This window comes from Dendrobates tinctorius, unplaced genomic scaffold, assembly GCF_039654945.1.
Source record: "Dendrobates tinctorius isolate UK_male_01 unplaced genomic scaffold, ASM3965494v1 ptg000070l, whole genome shotgun sequence".
NCBI lineage: Eukaryota > Metazoa > Chordata > Amphibia > Anura > Dendrobatidae > Dendrobates > Dendrobates tinctorius.
Genome location: NW_027361738.1, coordinates 63,057,012 through 63,077,302, shown reverse-complemented (window position 1 = coordinate 63,077,302; position 20,291 = coordinate 63,057,012). Strand labels below are relative to the sequence as shown.

Below are 20,291 nucleotides of genomic sequence, written 5' to 3'. Positions count from 1 at the left end.
AAATTCCCTGACCCTATTCTTATTCTTACCAGCCAAAGTCTTCAGCTCTTTCTGACGCAGTTCCTGCTGGTCTCCACCAGTTTGTGACCTGTCGGATCACTGGAGTGATCCAAAAGTCACAACTCAGTGTAAGTCTATAAGAGCCTTGTTCTGGCTTTCATAGACTTGCATTGAGATCATGCATCCGTTAACTTTGACTTCCGGTCAGTCAGAAGTTGCAGTCACAAGATAGCGAGACTGGAACGGAGTTGGGAAGAGATGAAGACAGCAGCTTGTTGTAAGTACAAGATTAGGCTCAGGGAACGTAGATTACAAGCTGGAGTGGAGCTTTAATGTTTTTAACAGGGGGACATATGTTTTTGTAAAAAAAGCCACTAACTTGTATCCCGATAAGTCTATATAAAAGTTATTTTTATATCCAATAATATCCCCCAAATTGACCTCTCTTCAAACGAGAACAGTGTTAAGGGTCTGTCACACTAAGCGATATCACTAGCAATATCGCTATAACGTCACTGGTTTTGTGACGTTATAGCGATATTGCTAGCGATATCGCTATGTGTGATACTTACCTCCGACCGCTCCCCCGCTGGTTATCGCTGATCGCGCGAGAACGTCCTGGACCGTTTCTCGTCGTCAGCTTCCTGCTGGGATTCCTGTGGCGCCGACGAGCGACGCGTGGACGCGGGCGGGAGGATATCAGGATCGCCTCGTCTGACAGGTAAGTAGCGACCCCCGACCCCTGCTATGTCGCTGGTGAGATCTGCCTGTGTGCCAGCTCACTAGCGACCACTTAGTGATGCACCAGCCATCCTGACCGCGTCATATCGCTGGTTGGGATCGCTGGTGCATCGCTAAGTGTGACAGTACCTTTAGGTTTCAAGATTCCAAATGACTTTTTTGATTTTTAAAATTACATTCAAGATTTTTAAAAATTATATATTTTAGCAACTCACCCCCAGTGAAGTGAATGATTAGATGAAGTGAAGTGTATTTAGTCAAATGCAAATAAAAATACAGACCGCTTAATTATTTATAATTAATTTTAGGTATTTTTCTAAAATGTCATTAAAATAGTATAATAAAGATACATTACAGGATATTATTAGAAATATATTTTGTGCCATGCAACATATGAATATTAAATTGGCCAAGAATGTTGAACGTAACTTGTGTATTTGTCCTCTAATTATTTCTGCAAATGATAAACATACTACCCAAGCCCATTTTCCTCACAGGTGAAGTGGGCAACACATACCAGAAAACCGTATTGATCCTGCAATGAATACACCGCTTTAAGATCAAGAAGTGCTTACAAATATGGATTAATGAAAAACACTTTATTTAAACCAATGTTAAAAGATAAATCACACAGACATAATAATATTAAAAAGATGCCTCAAACCTCAAAACACAATAGGGAGGACAGCTGAAGCAGCATAAACCAATACACAGATACATAAATATGCACGGCTGTAAGTGTCCTGTTCACAATTACACAGGCTGCCTAGTTAAACTAATATGTGATAATGACACACAGAAAATTTCACACATGGGGATACAATCAGATAAAATGTGCTATACAGAGAATAATCCTCTGGAATCAACCTAGTAGCCACCCCTATATCAAATTCAGCATATACACATGAGGGTACACATTCATACCTCTCATACTGATAATATGCCCCTATGACCAGACATCTGAATGGTACCAGAGAATGCTAAAGTGCATATGCAAAGTTACATTAGTTCCGCTGGCAGGACATCAAGTCAAAATAGAACACAATAATGGCAGCTATTGGATGTAAGATTCTGTATAATGATGTTCATAATAAGGTCACAACAAACTGTGCCATGCACATATTACCTAGGTTGGCAATGCTCCAAAATTAACTGCCGAGTGGCACGCCGTCTCTCCTAACCCTGACGCTCGTTTCGCTCGTGCTTCTTCCTCGGGGCGTGTTGGGGTTGAGGAAAGAATGCGTGCCACTCAGCAGTTACTTTTGGAGCATCGCCAACCCAGGTAATATGTGCATGGCAAAATAAAGGAAAATAAATGACTCCATGCTGTTGGTAGGTGCAAAGATGCCTCTTGTTCATATTAGGATTAAATCTATATGTTGTTTTTACATGTGCTTCTAATTTACTAAAAATAAATGAAGAGGAAAAATACTTTACATTACATAGATCTTTAGAAAATATACAAATCTTTTAGGTATTCCAAACTTTATACAATTTTTTATATTGGCATTTTTTGAAAATACAAATATACATATTTAGTACATACATAATATGGTGGTTTTGATAGCAGAAACCTCCAATCAATGTACTTTTTGTGCTGAGTAAATTGAATCCCTTTTTTTTGGATATGACTAGTGTACCATAGCTGTGAAGGACAGTGTTAAATCCCAGCTCTGCAGTGTCTTGATTAGATATACATGTAGGGTTTTACTAAGAAGCAGGAAGTAGCTTCATGGAGTGGCAGTCTCCTGAGGGATTATAAGTTCGCTGGATGATGCAGAGTTGAGTTAACTGTAGCTGAGAGACAATCTGGTGTATCTCTCTGAATGGAGACTGCACTAAGCAGTCTGTGAGAGCTGCCGAGAACCATGTGGAAGCTGCAGCCTGTCCAGTGTGAACTGTGCACAAAGCTGAACACTTCTGTTTGGTGCTGTAACTCGGGTTGAAGGGGATATCGCAACAGTTCGGATCAGGACTCTTCTGTGTATGAAGCCGACTGCGGTAGAAAGTACTGTAGTCTGTTTGTTTGAGGCTGCACTCACATACAGTATGTGATCACGATTACATGCATAGACTGTGTGCAGAGAACTGCAATTATCAGTGGTTGCTTTGGACAATAGCTGCTTTGTTTGACCGAACTGGGGCTAGCTCAGCCGTGTATGAGTAGCCATGGCTTGTTCTGTTTAGTTAGCACTTGAACAAGGCTAGGGATTTATGTTTGAGTTTGTTTTAGGAGCTGTGCAACCTGTGGAAAGCAATAAAAACTGCACCTGTTTGGACCAAAACTGTATTGCCTGTGTGAACGCTATCTAAGGCCCAATGCCTAGCAGAGAGATTGAACCTCTACACTGGGTAAACTTAATAGATGGTGAATTACTGTATATCTGCCATTGTTCTCTGACCACTACAGCTATGTCGCTGCCTAGAGAGAATTTGAGACTGTAAATTTTTTACATTTTTGTGAATCTGGGAGCAGACAGTTGGTATTAAAGGGATTTTCCAACTTCAAATAATAAATGGATAAAGAGGGAAATGTAATGAAAGCTTAATTGACCTGTTAAGTTTCCCCATTTTTTCATTGTTGATGCTCTAATGTTTCCTACAGTTGTTTGTTTTCTTGGGGGCAGCCTTCTGCACACATGACTAATGTTGTCAATCACTGGTCTCAAGCTGTCCATATCTGAGGCAAGAGATAGGCTGTAGTTAGGAATGTAACAGAAGTACTGCATCTTTTTATCAGAATTCCTTCCCTTGCCCATTTTTTTTTATTGAAACCCCTTAAGGTACCGTTACACTAAGCGACACACCAGCGATCCCGACAACGATGCGACCTGTAAGGATCGCTGGTGCGTTGCTACATGATCACTAGTAAGCTGTCAAACAGGCAGATCTACGCAACGACCTGGGCGGTCGTTGGGACCTTGTCACACAGCAGCTATTCTGACGACTCACGCCTGCGTCCATGAGTTCTGCGTCGCCAACGAGGTCGCTCATCGGCTTCAAACACAGCAATGCGTGCTGGCCAGCGGGACTGCAACGATCAAAAAATGGCCTGGGACATTCAAGCACGATCAGCGATATCCAGCGGGGGGGCTGGTCGCCGATATGTGTCACACTAAGCGAGATTGCTGGCGAGATCGCTGTTGCGTCACAAAATCGGTGACTTTCCAGCGATCTCGCTAACGATCTCGCTTAGTGTGACCCCTGCTTTACACCAATCTAGTGCTGCTTTTTTCATTTACTGAAAGAGTGGGCAACCCCAGATTGGTGATATTTCTAAATATCATTTAGTAAAAAAAACAGAACAGAAGGTTCCTTAATGTGTTCGGAAACAACCCGACTTTCTAACAGAATTCATGTCCAAACTTTTCAGTTGAGGGATCTCAAAAACCCTCCACAGCCAGTCTCGCAGTGAAAGAGTAAGATCTTGGTCTTTGCATTAACAAACCCCTGCCATGTACTCTACTAAGTTAATGAATGGTAATAGTGTGCGGTTTTGCTCAGTGCCAAGAGCAAAGATCTGTCTCTTTCATTGCAAGAGTGGCTAAAGACTGTGCGCTCTGCATACCAGGGAGTTTAGGACCGTATTTTTCTACAAAGTTGGGCCTTTTCAGTGGACATTAGGGACCATTCTATTTTGTTATTTTGTACTAGAATTTATTTAGGGACTGCCCACTGTTTTATCAAATGCAAAAGGGGAGTCCCAGATGGTGTCTCTAAGTAAGGTTGTCTCTATGTAAAAACAATTTTAAAGAAAACAGCTAGGGGCAATCAGGATCTATGTTGTCATAACCAAATTTTGTTTCTTTTTGACCATTGTTTAATCTTTGTTCATCTATATGATCTTTAATATTCGTAGCATCATCTTTCCTCATACAATTTCCAAGCAATGTTAAAAACACTGGAAGAAAAACCAGTCCATGTATCAAACCAAATGAAATGACCAGAAATATGATCTTAAAAAATGTTCTGAAGATGTAACACTGAGCTGCAGATAGGGCTACTACCCCCAGGATGGTGGACACAGCACCCTGTACTATAGGATAACCAAGAGAATGTAAGGCGTCAATCATCTTGTCATTGACGTTGGCTTTCTGATTTGAGACATAAGCATATGTAACGTGAGCAGAGAAGTCTACAGAGAAACCAATGCAGATGATGAGGTTGATCATGGAGATGGAATCTAAGTTAACATCCCAGTACGCCATGAAACCGGTAACACCTACTATAATAGACGCTATGGTGAATGTCACCCACAAAGAGCACAGAGGATTTGGAATTAGCAGGAGTGAGATCACAAACATGGTGGCAGCGGCAACAGCGACATTTTGGATGGTGTTGTCTATAATTACGGCATATTGGTCAAAATATATAAATGCAGGATGATAGACAAGGACCGGGATCTCACAACTCTTTGCTGTATCTCGAACTTGGTTAAGCATGTCTCTCTCATCCACTGCTGAAGTAACATTTACAGTCTGGATAAAGAAACGAGAAGCTGTTATAGCTCCCGACTGAATGTCCACATCTTGTTCAAAGTCTGGAACTACATTGAATAATATTGATAAATTACTGATAAAGTTGTTTTCATCACTGATGTTCAGGTTCATCTTGTTAGCCATCTCAATGTATACGCTCATCCAAGATTCAGAGAGAGACCCACCACTAACATAGGAATTATTTATAAATGACTCCAGACACCTGTCAATCTTACTCTGGATATCTGAATCCCAGTATGAAACCTTCTCAGTCACCACAACCATAACTCTGGGACCATATTCTGAAAAATATAAATCCTCATCATCATAGAATGAACGAATGTAAGAATCATCAGCTAAATTTCGTAAGTCAATTCCTTCCTGAACCTGAAAACATCCGTATATACTGCTGGCCAGATATCCTCCATAGAGAATAAGAACAAAGATCTTAGTCCAGATATTGGTGAGGAATGGACCATATTGCTTACGAAAAAAACTAGTCATGGGATGGTCAGTTTCTTTATCAGTGATTTGGCTGTATCCTCCTCCAACGCAACACATGTTATACGCAGACGAACGATGGTCATCTTTTTTTTCTGCTACTTTCATACAAGTGAACCAGTGCCTGTTACTCTCTTCTCTTCTGCCATTGAGAGCTAAGAAGGCCCCAAAGCAGGTGATATTGTACAAGAAACAGAACAAGATGGCGGTCCCGGTGTAGATACAAAATGACTGCACTGACTCGAAGGAAGTCAAAATACCAATGTAGAAAGCGAGTACATCGGTGAGTGTAGTGATTGTTATAGAGACAGCAGCTTCCGCGTAGGTCTCAGCCATTCTTTCTTCAACTTTATCCTTTACTTTAGTTTGTTGCCAGCTGGAAACCATGATGAACATGTCATCTACTCCGACACCTAATAGTAACAGTAATAACATTCCAAAGTGTAAATGTAAAGAAACTTTTGATGAGCTAATTAAAAAACAAACACCAAACTGACTTTTTATTAAGTACACGCATTTATCATTGGTTGAAAGATCTAAAATTCTAATCAAATTACAGTTGTGGCCAAAAGTATTGACACCCCTGCAATTCTGTCAGATAATACTCAGTTTCTTCCTGAAAATGATTGCAAACACAAATTCTTTGGTATTATTATATTCATTTAATTTGTCTTAAATGAAAAAACACAAAAGAGAATGAAGCAAAAAGCAAAACATTGATCATTTCACACAAAACTCCAAAAATGGGCCAGACAAAAGTATTGGCACCCTCAGCCTAATACTTGGTTGCACAACCTTTAGCCAAAATAACTGCGACCAACCGCTTCCGGTAACCATCAATGAGTTTCTTACAATGCTCTGCTGGAATTTTAGACCATTCTTCTTTGGCAAACTGCTCCAGGTCCCTGATATTTGAAGGGTGCCTTCTCCAAACAGCCATTTTTAGATCTCTCCACAGGAGTTCTATGGGATTCAGGTCTGGACTCATTGCTGGCCACCTTAAAAGTCTCCAGTGCTTTCTCTCAAACCATTTTCTAGTGCTTTTTGAAGTGTGTTTTGGGTCATTGTCCTGCTGGAAGACCCATGACCTCTGAGGGAGACCCAGCTTTCTTATACTGGGCCCTCCATTATGCTGCAAAATTTGTTGGTAGTCTTCAGACTTCATGATGCCATGCACACGGTCAAGCAGTCCAGTGCCAGAGGCAGCAAAGCAACCCCAAAACATCAGGGAACCTACGCCATGTTTGACTGTAGGGACCGTGTTCTTTTCTTTGAATGCCTCTTTTTTTCTCCTGTAAACTCTATGTTGATGCCTTTGCCCAAAAAGCCCTACTTTTGTCTCATCTGACCAGAGAACATTCTTCCAAAACGTTTTAGGCTTTTTCAGGTAAGTTTTAGCAAACTCCAGCCTGGCTTTTTTATGTCTCGGGGTAAGAAGTGGGTTCTTCCTGGGTCTCCTACCATACAGTCCCTTTTCATTCAGACGCCGATGGATAGTATGGGTTGACACTGTTGTACCCTCGGACTGCAGGGCAGCTTGAACTTGTTTGGATGTTAGTCGAGGTTCTTTATCCAACATCCACACAATCTTGTGTTGAAATCTCTTGTCAATTTTTCTTTTCCGGCCACATCTAGGGAGGTTAGCCACAGTGCCATGGGCTTTAAACTTCTTGATGACACTGCGCACGGTAGACACAGGAACATTCAGGTCTTTGGGGATGGACTTGTAGCCTTGAGATTGCTCATGCTTCCTCACAATTTGGTTTCTCAAGTCCTCAGACAATTCTTTGGTCTTCTTTCTTTTCTCCATGCTCAATGTGGTACACACAAGGACACAGGACAGATGTTGAGTCAACTTTAATCCATGTCAACTGGCTGCAAGCGTGATTTAGTTATTGCCAACACCTGTTAGGTGCCACAGGTAAGTTATAGGTGCTGTTAATTACACAAATTAGAGAAGCATCACATGATTTTTCGAACAGTGCCAATACTTTTGTCCACCCTCTTTTTTATGTTTGGTGTGGAATTATATCCAATTTGGCTTTAGGACAATTCTTTTTGTGTTTTTTCATTTGAGACAAATTAAATGAAGATAATAATACCAAAGAATTTGTGTTTGCAATCATTTCCTGGAAGAAACTGAGTATCTGACAGAATTGCAGGGGTGTCAATACTTTTGGCCACAACTGTAGATAGATCAAATGGTCATGGTTAAACATCCCTAGAAGAAATTGTCTTTTTCAAACCTCATAAATTATATTTGGCTTGCTGGTTTATTGCTTATTTGTACAATATTGCCATGACTGGATCCAAAAAGCTTTTAGCAAGGGGTTATCTGGTTTTGTAAAACCACTATTATCTTTCTGCAGTTTGCTTGAAAACAACAAACTGCTTTATTCACCCTCCCTGCATCCAGCACTGAGTTTCCACCACTGGTCCTTACGTCTGTTTTTGTCTGCAGTGGCGTCACATCTACAGCACTGCAATGAACCAAATAGCTCTGAGCGACTCAATCTCTTATTTTGGGGCAGAGCTGCAGAGCTCAGTTATTGGCTGCCATGCTATTGATGTGATGTCAGCACAACAGACAATAACAGACACAGGGAGCAGGGATGGAAACTTAGAACTAGACAGGGAAGGATCATTAAAGTGCAGGTTTCTTTTTCTTTTCTTTTTAGAAAAAACAAACAAACTCAAGCTCAAGAGGAGAGGGATTATCCAAAAGCAGAAAACAACGGTATTCTGTGTCAATATCTAGAAACTTACCAAGAATAAGGAATGGAGCATTTGCAACAGTAGCAACAAAGGGCACCCCACCTAGTAACAAAAGGCCAAAACTAGATAGAACAGCCAATCCAGAAGAAATTACTCCAAATCCAGCCACCCAGAACTTGTTCCTCACGCAATCAAATCTAGAGGGTAGTAAAAAAAAAATAGTTACTTCTAAAGTGAAAATGATGGGACGTGTCTTAGTAGAAGAGGATGATATCATGTTGAATGGTCTGCGCTGTGGTAAATGGGACACTTTTTGTGTTTTAAAATGGGTCTAAATTTTTCCAACGCATTTCGATTCCAGACCTGTGCCTTTTTCAAGGTAAAAAAATAAATAATGACAATGTTTTGTCTCTCCGCTAGTGGCAGATATTTGGGGTATGTATTGTCAGACAAGTTGAATTTCAACATGCCCGATCCTTAGTTTTCAAGGAAGATAGGCCATCATCATAGGTGTCTGGCAGACGTTTTTTCTATTGCTCAATTGAAAACACAAGCTTGCTATACTCAGGTGTCAGTGATTGTGTTCTCAATAGTCAGAGATGAATAACCTGCTGCTGATGATGATGGTGCTCCAGAGGAATAGCTGTCAGACATGGACAAGTGGCACGAGAAATTGTGTGATCATTGTCGAGAAATGGTTGGACCCAGTTTTCGATTTATTCATACATTTTCAAGGAAGTGTAACAGGATAAACACAAGTTCTATTATAAGATGCTTCAGTAATGTTATTTTTTGATGTGAGTTAAAACATGTCACACAAGTGATAATTCATCCTCAAAATACACATTGCATTACATTATCTTACCTTATACAGGACACAACTGCAAAAAATATGGTGACAAAATACGTAATCGAAAACAATGGGATCACAGTTTTTGTTGTGCCGTCAAATTCTTGCTGTCGTGATATCGCCGTGAAAAAAGATACCTGGAAAATAAAAAGAGGTTATAACAATTTTATATTTTAATGAGCAAAAGACCAAAAATAAAAACCACTATAATACTGACTGTAGAGTGTAACATCTTCATATGATACATTACTAGTACTAGTGTTGTGAAGGAGCAAGGCTTTATTCACATTGACTTTCATCTGTAGGGAGTTTTGGTTCCATTATTCGTTTTCAGGAAAATGACATAATCGGCAAAAAGTATAATAAACTGAATAAATTTCAGATCAAAAGAGGTGAGTGTTTCGGAAATAGTCAAGTGCAGGACGAATCTTCAATAATTATAAGTTCACCTGTTCTATGTATTTTGATGCAAATTTTTTGTGCTGCTTTTTTTACAATGGGAAAGCTTGAGTGAGCAGAAATAATATACAAGTGACTGTACATGTAAACGAGATCTGTAAAAATGTAACTTATAGTTTATGAATTAGTAAATTTGAATGGAATTGAATTCTACTTGAATTTTGCAAAAAATCTGCATTCGCCAAAATTTATTTACCCATGAAGGGCCATTAAAAGGATAAAAAAAACTTATACTCACCTTACCAGTCACCTCTTCTGCCCCTCCACTCCTCATTGCCTCTCTTCATAGTAACATAGTAACATAGTTTTGAAGGCTGAAGGAAGACCTTATGTCCATCTAGTTCAGCCTATTTTTAGTGCAGCTGTTCTGCATTGTTGATCCTGGGGAAGGCAAAAAACCCACAGAGTAGAAGCCAATTTTCTCCATAGGGAAAAAAATTCCTTCCCCTAAGCTGGGTCAATCATCTACCTATAATATTATGTTATTCGTAACCTTCTATACTGTTACTCACAAGAAAAGCATCCATTCCTTTCTTACATTCATTCAGTGAGTTGGCCATCACCACTTCCTCAGGAAGAGAATTCCAGAGCCTCACTGCTCTTACCGTGAAGAACCCTCTTCTATACTAGTGCAGAAATTGTCTTTCCTCCAAACGAAGAGAATGCCCCTTTGTTCTTGCCACAGTCCTTGGTAAAAACAGTTCATTGGAGAGATCTCTGTATTGCCTCTGATATACTTGTACATATATATTAGGTCTCCCCTAAGTCTTCTCTTTTCTAGAGTAAAGAGACATAATTTTGATAACCTTTTTGGGTATTGTAGTGAGCCAACTCCATTTATCATTTTAGTAGCCCACCTTTGAACCCTTTCAAGTTCAGTAATGTCTTTCTTGAGCACCGGCGTCCAAAATTGCACACAATACTCCAAGTGTGGTCTGACCAGTGATTTGTACAGAGGAAGAATTATGTTTTCATCTCGTGTCCCCAGACCTCTTCTAATGCATCCCATGACCCTATTTGCTTTGGTGGCAGCTGCCTGACACTGGGCACTCCAATTTAGCTTCTTATTGACTAAGATGCCTAAGTCTTTTTCCATGTCTGATTTCCCCAGCAGTTTCCCATTTAGTAAGTACAGTTGTGGCCAAAAGTATTGACACCCCTGCAATTCTGTCAGATAATACTCAGTTTCTTCCTGAAAATGATTGCAAACACAAATTCTTTGTTATTATTATCATCATTTAATTTGTCTTTAATGAAAAAACACAAAAAGAATTGTCCTAAAGCCAAATTGGATATAATTTCATACCAAACATAAAATAGAGGGTGGACAAAAGTATTGGCACTGTTCGAAAAATCATGTGATGCTTCTCTAATTTGTGCTATTAACAGCACCTGTAACTTACCTGTGGCACCTAACAGGTGTTGGCAATAACTAAATCACACTTGCAGCCATTTGACATGGATTAAAGTTGACTCAACCTCTGTCCTGTGTCCTTGTGTGTACCACATTGAGCATGGAGAAAAGAAAGAAGACCAAAGAACTGTCTGAGGACATGAGAAACCAAATTACATAGTAACATAGTAACATAGTTATTAAGGTTGAAGGGAGATTTTAAGTCCATCTAGTTCAACCCATATCCTATCCTAACTTGCCCTAACATGTTGATCCAGAGGAAGGCAAAAAAACCCCATGTGGCAACAGTAAGCTTCACATTGGGGAAAAAAATTCCTTCCCGACTCCACATACGGCAATCAGACTAGCTCCCTGGATCAACGCAATATTAAGGAGACTAGTGTATATACCCTGTAATATTATACTTTTCAAGAAAGGCATCCAGTCCCTTCTTAAATTTTAGTAGTGAATCACTCATTACAACATCATATGGCAGAGAGTTCCATAGTCTCACTGCTCTTACAGTAAAGAATCCGCGTCTGTGAGTATGCTTAAACCTTCTTTCCTCCAGACGTAGAGGATGCCCCCTTGTCCCCATCACAGGTCTAAGAGTAAAAAGATCATTAGAAAGGTCTTTGTATTGTCCCCACATATATTTATACATTGTAATAAGATCACCCCTAAGCCTTCGATTCTCCAAACTAAATAACCCCAAGTGTAATAACCTGTCTTGGTATTGCAGACCCCCTAGTTCCCTAATAACCTTGGTCGCTCTTCTCTGCACCCACTCCAGTTCAGCTATGTCTTTCTTATACACCGGAGACCAGAACTGTACACAGTATTCTAAGTGTGGTCGCACTAGTGACTTATATAGAGGTAAAATTATGTTCTCCTCATGAGCATCTATGCCTCTTTTAATGCATCCCATTATTTTATTTGCCTTTGCAGCAGCTGCTTGACTCTGGCCACTAAATGTGAGTTTGTCATCCACCCATACACCCAGGTCTTTTTCAGTGACTGTTTTGCCCAGTGTTTTACAATTAAGCACATAATTATACAACTTGTTCGTTCTACCCAAGTGCATGACCTTACATTTATCCCCATTAAAGCTCATTTGCCATTTATCAGCCCAAGCTTCTAGTTTACATAAATCCTCCTGTAATATAAAATTGTCCTCCTCTGTATTAATTACCCTGCAGAGTTTAGTGTCATCTGCAAATATTGAAATTCTACTCTCTATGCCCCCTACAAGGTCATTAATAAATATGTTAAAAAGAAGCGGGCCCAAAACTGACCCCTGTGGTACCCCACTGCTAACCGTGACCCAGTCCGAGTGTGCTCCATTAATAACCACCCTTTGTTTCCTATCCCTGAGCCAGCTCTTAACCCACCTACACATATTTTCCCCTATCCCCATTGTTCTCATTTTATGTATCATTTTATGTATCAAATTGTGAGGAAGCATGAGCAATCTCAAGGCTACAAGTCCATCCCCAAAGACCTGAATGTTCCTGTGTCTACCGTGCGCAGTGTCATCAAGAAGTTTAAAGCCAATGGCACTGTGGCTAACCTCCCTAGATGTGGATGGAAAAGAAAAATTGACAAGAGATTTCAATGCAAGATTGTGCGGATGTTGGATAAAGAACCTCGACTAACATCCAAACAAGTTCAAGCTGCCTTGCAGTCCGAGGGTACAACAGTGTCAACCCGTACTATCCGTCGACATCTGAATGAAAAGGGACTGTATAGTAGGAGACCCAGGAAGACCCACTTCTTACCCCGAGACATAAAAAAGCCAGGCTGGAGTTTGCCAAAACTTACCTGAAAAAGCCTAAAACGTTTTGGAAGAATGTTCTCTGGTCAGATGAGACAAAAGTAGAGCTTTTTGGGCAAAGGTATCAACATAGAGTTTACAGGAGAAAAAAAGAGGCATGCAAAGAAAAAAACACGGTCCCTACAGTCAAACATGGAGGAGGTTCCCTGATGTTTTGGGGTTGCTTTGCTGCCTCTGGCACTGGACTTCTTGACCGTGTGCATGGCATTATGAAGTCAGAAGACTACCAACAAATTTTGCAGCATAATGTAGGGCCCAGTGTGAGAAAGCTAGGTCTCCCTCAGAGGTCATGGGTCTTCCAGCAGGACAATGACCCAAAACACACTTCAAAAAGCACTAGAAAATGGTTTGAGAGAAAGCACTGGAGACTTCTATGGTGGCCAGCAATGAGTCCAGACCTGAATCCCATAGAACACCTGTGGAGAGATCTAAAAATGGCTGTTTGGAGAAAGCACCCTTCTAATATCAGGGACCTGGAGCAGTTTGCCAAAGAAGAATGGTCTAAAATTCCAGCAGAGCATTGTAAGAAACTCATTGATGGTTACTGGAAGCGGTTGGTCGCAGTAATTTTGGCTAAAGGTTGTGCAACCAAGTTTTAGGCTGAGGGTGCCAATACTTTTGTCTGGCCCATTTTTGGAGTTTTGTGTGAAATGATCAATGTTTTGCCTTTTGCTTCATTCTCTTTTGTGTTTTTTCATTTAAGACAAATTAAATGAAGATAATAATACCAAAGAATTTGTGTTTGCAATCATTTTCAGGAATAAACTGAGTATTATCTGACAGAATTGCAGGGGTGTCAATACTTTTGGCCACAACTGTAATTGTAGCATCTGTTTCTCCTTCCCATGTGCATAACTTTACACTTATCTGTGTTAAACCTCATTGGCCATTTTTCAACCCAACTCTCCAATTTACTCAAATCTGTCTGTAGTTGCAAACTATCCTCCTTTCTGTTCCGTGTCTTTCCCTCTGAAATCAAGGATCTTCTGATCAGCACCGTTCATGCGGAAATCCCAAACCAGAGTGAGAGATGGGGGATCAGAAGATGTGACGAGGACCCAACGAGTGACGGTGAGAAGTGGAGGGACTAGAGAGGAGATCAGTAAGGTGAGTATACGTATTTATCATACTTTTTCCATATTACGTTTATTATGTTTTGGGATCTGGATAGACCCCAGAGCATGATAAAGGAGATTACATTAGCAGAGAATAACTTCTCAAATTGAATTTTCTTGGAAAAAGTGAGAAAATAGGTGGATTTGAATTTTGCCTGCTCTGCTAATCTCTAGTATGGTAAATTCCACATTTTTATTTAGAAATCTTATAAATTTATAATTTTATATTTTTTCCCTAAATCACATTTTGTCTCATTTGTCACTTTTTTGTTACTAATTTTGCCTTAAAGGAAAAATTAATGCAAAATATTTTTAGTTTTTTTCCATTTAAAAGTATGACAAAAATGTAACGAAACTTTTACCACAATTTGTGGTGCAACTTTATGTCACACCACAGCAAAAGAAAAAGTGATTTTACCATTAAAAGTTAATGACAAAAAATGTGGATGATAACAATACAGCACAAATGAAATGATTAATCTACTATATAATCGTCTAATTCTGTCTGTCTGTCTGTAACAGAAATCCCACGTCGCTGATTGATCGCGCCCGGCCGGCTGCGACCAATCAGCAACAGGCGCAGTCCCGCCGCCATATTGGAATACCCAAGTGTTGGGTATTCCAATATGGCACCCGCTGGTGGTACCAGGCCCTTCCACAGTACCACCAGCGGGACACTGCCGGACCCCCCCCCCCGCAGCCGGACCCCCCTGCCACCACTGAACCCACCGCCAGACCTGCTAGACCTACCGGTGGACCCCCCGCCGCCGCTGGACCTGCCGCTGCCTGCCCATCCACCTCCGTGCAGTCACAGTGGCAGGAAAGACCGCGGCTTGCGGCCTGTGCTGGAGATGGGGTGCGGGCGTCCTCTGGTGGCGCCGCACCCCATCTCCAGCACAGGCTGCAAATCACTGTCTTTCCTGCCGGCTGGCCGCTGCCAGGACCCCCTGCTGCTGCTGGCCCCGCCGCCGGACCCCCCCACCACCGGCAGACCCGCCGCTGCCTGCCCACCCACCCACCTCCATGCAGTCACAGCCGAGAGGAAAGACCGCAGCTTGCGGCCTGTGCTGGAGAAGGGGTGCGGGTGCCCTCTGGTGGCGCTGCACCCCATCTTCAGCACAGGCCGCAAAGCACAGTGTTTCCTGCCGGCTGTGAGAGGGGTATAGCGAGAGGGCTGTAACGAGGGGGTATAGTGAGAGGGGTGTAATGAGGGGGGTATAACGAGAAGGGTGTAATGGGGGGGTATAATGAGAGGGTGTAATGAGGGGGTGTAATGAGGGGGGAATAATGAGAGGGATGCCGCTAGGACCAGCCGCCTAACTACACACACCAGATCCCGCCGCTGCCTGCCTGTCCATCCACCTCCGTGCAGTCATAGCCGGCAGGAAAGACTGCGGCTTGAGGCCTGTCCTAGAGATGGGGTGCGGCCACCCTTTGGTGACGCCGCACCCCATCTCCAGCACAGGCCGCAAAGCACCGTCTTTCCTGCCGGCTGTGACTGCACGGAGGTGGGTGGGCCGCCACCCCCAGCGCCACACAGCTGCCCCCATCATGATGTCACTGCCCTCCCGATGTGATAGCATCGGGCCCACATCTACTGATTAAATAAATACAGTTCATAGATTCTAATACACAGCATATTTTATAATGTGTGTTAAAACTTTAAGAGCTCTTGCTGCTTGTATTGGATTTATGATTTATGACTCAATATTACGACATCTATAGAGAACTTTGGGTTTATATTGGATCTTTGTCTCTAATTTCATAATGAACATTTTTCAAACAAATAAAAAATGTTAGCCTTCTGAAAAATATATATATGTTTTCATCTAAATCATTATAAAATGAAAATTGTAATATTTGTAAATTATTACCATAACTTGTAAATTAACTAACTCCCCGTAACCATTTTCTCCCCTTCCATCCTATACTATATGGCCGTGAGATTTCATGTTTTTTACCTAAAAGAGTATAGTCTTGAGTAATTATTTATCAGCTATCGGTGTGTGAATATATGTATATTTCTCCTTCTCCAGAAATTCAGACCTCAAATTCAGACATAATACGAGCACCCTATATCCAATTTTTTTTTTCAAAATTATTTTTAATTGCTATATTAGGAACATTATTTTTCAGAGGGTTACGGTTTACTAAGTTGTAAAGAAATTGTGTTTTTTGTGATATTTCCTCTATAAACATTGCTTCTAGAGGAAAACATAGTGGCATACAATATGCCTATGGGTCCAGCAAACAAATTAGCTCTTTATGCCATCATTTAGGGTGCAAGCAGCTGTTCCAAAATTGATATTAACGCTATATATGTTTCATAGTGTTCACTACTAAAGGCACAATGTTAAATTACAGTTACATAGTAACTACTTATATTTCTGTATCACAAAATTACTTTGAACAAAAAAAAGTGCTTATTAAGGAATATTAAAGGGATTTTATACTTAGCAATGTTTCAGAAATCATGATGAAATCCTTACCTTTATTTCAGTGAGTTGAAGACTATTTTTTGTGAAGAATTTGATAAATTCATTGATCCACAGCAGGCTTCTTTCTCCTTCGCTCTCGCTGTCTTCTCTCAGATAATATACTAATTTTATTGCTTTGGCTTTTTGCACAACATCATCTGAATTTAGCGTCACTCCACCCAGGTATGTTCCCAGGAATATTTTACCTTGAAACATGGGGTAACTTATTGGTATTGTCTCTATCAGAGTCACATTACCTTGTACTGCAGAGAGGAGTGGGTTAGCTGTCATACATGTTTTTCCCTGTATCTCTGCACACAGTTGCTGAAATGTGAGATTTTCATTAGCAGCGGGATCCATCACTGTGAAGTTCTGCACCATCTCATCCAGCTTCATAAGCTCTTCAAAGGTCTGAACGTTTATGACATTATCAGATGTACTTACAGCTATGAGCGAAACAAACAAACCTTCTGTATATAGTCGCTGTGGAGAAAACTGCCCGGAGTCATTGGTGGGAAAATGTGTCCTTACAAATTCTCTCTCACTTTTAGCCGGGCCACCGATTGGGGTGAACTGTTCTTCTATGTCATTTGCTTGTCTCTGGGGTAAAAAGTAAAACCCAGCTCCCAAGCCAGCAGATAGAGCAAAAGGAATTAGTAGGAACCACCAGGGGTACCTTCCCACCAGCTTACCAAGCCAACTGAATGCACGAGAGAGCGGTTTCTGTATACAGTCTGTGTGACACCTGGCCATCATCAATCCTATAATATCTATAAAGAATGAAGAACGGATATGCTTCTACTGTTAATAGTGATTATATAGCAAACCTCATCGATGCCAGCAGCAGCAAATAATTGGATGACAAATGCTTTCTATTGCCAATAAAGAAGTTCCAAGGAAGAAGGAAGTTTTCCATATCTGGTTTATACGGTAACTAATGCACAATTGACCTTTGCACGAGGAGATGTGTTCTTCACAGTATGATGGCTAAAAGTCCAGTCATTATTATTATTAATACAAATAAAACAAAAGTGCGTTCACTGGGAAAGACTTGCCCAGGCCGCCTGCCAAATGAAATGCATGACATGATAAGAACAATGAACTAGGGGCTGTTTATAGAGCTCAACTACTCACAGGGCAGATTGTGCCTTCTCCACCCTCTCTCCTTGCTGGGCACAGTGACTGAGCGAAAAAGACCTGGGACAAGTCAAAATGTCTCCCCAAAATGGTTGCCTTTATTTCCATATAATAGTATATTGACTCTGTACACCAATAAGATGACTTCTTGTGAAGCATTTGAAAAACAGACAGGTGTGGCTGATTTTACTTTCCACTTATTGTTGGGTTCAATCACAGTCCAAATGGCACCCGTAACAAACGCCGAGTGCACACCAACACGTTACTGTTTACACAGCTCTACATGTTGCAACTAAAATCTTTTCAGCTAAGCGCAAAAATTTAAATGTACCACACCATGATAACTAATACAAACCCTTTAAAATGTGGCTAACTTTTCATTTTGAAAAAAAGCACAAAAATTGAGCTTCTCTTCTGTTTATCGTTGAGTAAAAATGACATGGAAATGAAATTTCACAGGTTGACAAGAATAAAAAAAGATATCACGTAAATATAGTACAGTTATTTTCTGTTTTAGGACAATAAAAACCATGTTTTATGAAATATAGCCAACACATTATTAATTTTTCAAATGATGTAGCTAGGTTGGGGTTCAGCATATTTTTTTTTCACAGAAGCTGATGTTTTTATTAGTGGGAAAAGAAGAAAATCTGACAGTTTTTATGCCATTAGCCATGCATTCTTTTTTTTTTTAAATATTATATGGCCTACTGGTATTTAGTAAACACTGTTTTTGATCAAAAAAGCGTAAAAGCCTCTAGTATTAAAAACTCAGGCCACCTCAGTGTACAGTAGATGGGGAAGAGCAGGACCGGGGTTCAACTATTCAGACACCAGGCCATGGGAAGCTATATAAAGGAAATGACTAGTTCAAAAAAGGAGTCCACATCTCTGTTTGTACAAGTTTAATGGAAACAGAGGTTTATAGTCATAACTCCCAAATACAATAACATTTGTGAAGGAGTTGCATTAAAGCACCATTTTCTCATACTGGCAAATTATTTTATTGACTTCAATGATGAGGTGCTGTTGTATTGGTTTCCAGTGTCTAGTGACAACGAGTTTGCTGGATATTAGGAGATGTAAGAATTCTACCTAGCCCAATCAGAAGTGGGGGTATTCCAGGGCTAAATGCAATGATTATGTCCATTAAGCTGATAATAATACGGGTGGTGCCTTCCAGAGATGACATATTTGTAAGCAGCTTCACAGAATATGTAGAGGGGAACCCACTTGTCCACACTTACTCTAAGAGCTGCCTCACACCAGTGTATACATCGGACAAATGCTTTACGATATTTTAAGCATGCTGTGATTTCATTTTTAAATTGTATGCCACTCACCCATTCAAGTCTATGGGTCCATGGAAAACATCTGACTGCTGTTGGATAACATCTGATTGCAGTCCCGAATTTTACAGCCTCAGAATGAGGAAGGATTAGGTCCTGGCAATGAGAATCGCCTTAACGTTGCTGCCAGGTACATATGAATTGGCCAATGTATCCGCTACGCATTCTCAATTTTTCATATTTCAAGTGCAGTAATGCAATTCAATTTTCATATTTCATGTTTGCATGCTATAGCGCTACAGAGTGCTTCTTTATTTGTTTGATTGCAAAAATTGAACAGTAAATATATAAGGTGCACTACCAATGGGGTAATACTAGCTGATAGGGTGCTGCATAATGCATTGCACAAATAGCAAGGACAAAAGCAAGGGAAAAGACCAATGCATAAAAATAGTGCACACCTAAATAAGAAAAAAATATATATCTATAAATCAATAATTGTATTCAAATACCAGACAACAAGAAGACACATACATGATAAAACACCATTAAAAAACTACAATGAGAATAACACATCACCCAAGGTCCCATGCTTATAACAGGTGGTGCATAAACCTGATTCTACATGACACAGACATACTGTATGTATGATAAAATGACCAAAACACATGAAAATATGAGTACGCTCCAATGAATGAACCTTATGTTAGCATTTGAATAAATAATCCAAAATTGGGCGTCCCCAAGATTGGAAAAAAAAAAAAAAGTGTGCAAATGACCTTATAAACCTAACAAAATAGCTCTGAACGAGGAGAATGCGATAATCAAGTAAAGTGATAGACCACTAATAGGAATATGCAAATGGTCTAGCATAAAATAGCATCCAAGCACCATAAATGTGTGTACGGATAGTAGGCTATAGGGCAAATTACCACAGGAGCAGTCCAGTCAGGCTGTCAGGAAATAGTCATGATAGAAAGCAAGGTCCCGGACCTGAGGTGAGTGGGAAGCCCCACGCATAGCGCTGCTGCTGCAGCTTCGTCAGGGGTGGTGTTTTATCATGTATGTGTCTTCTTGTGGTAAATATTTTTTTCTTATTTAGGTGTGTGCTATTTGTATGCATTGGTCTTTTTTCTTGCTTTTGTGATTGCAAAAATTGATCAGTCCATGGAGCAGCATTTACAAATATTCTCCGATTCACACCAAGATAATTGTTCAGACCTGCTTCCTTTGGCCGAGTACACAACATTTCTGTTTCTGTCTTCTTGGAGACCCCCATTGTTTAGAATGTTTGGATGAGAA

At 40.5% G+C, this 20,291-nt stretch overlaps 1 protein-coding gene across 1 annotated transcript; it reads right to left on the bottom strand.

Annotated features, from left to right (window-relative positions):
- Positions 1-1,401: 1,401 nt before the first annotated feature.
- LOC141095623 (patched domain-containing protein 3-like) lies at positions 1,402-17,319 on the bottom strand. Its single transcript, XM_073581741.1, has 4 exons — positions 16,576-17,319; positions 9,301-9,422; positions 8,487-8,632; positions 1,402-6,133 (listed from the first exon to the last, which is right to left on the bottom strand). The coding sequence occupies exons 1-4, from the start codon at positions 17,317-17,319 to the stop codon at positions 4,503-4,505; spliced, it is 2,643 nt and encodes an 880-aa protein (XP_073437842.1). The 3' UTR covers positions 1,402-4,502.
- Between the last annotated feature and the right edge of the window lie 2,972 nt (positions 17,320-20,291).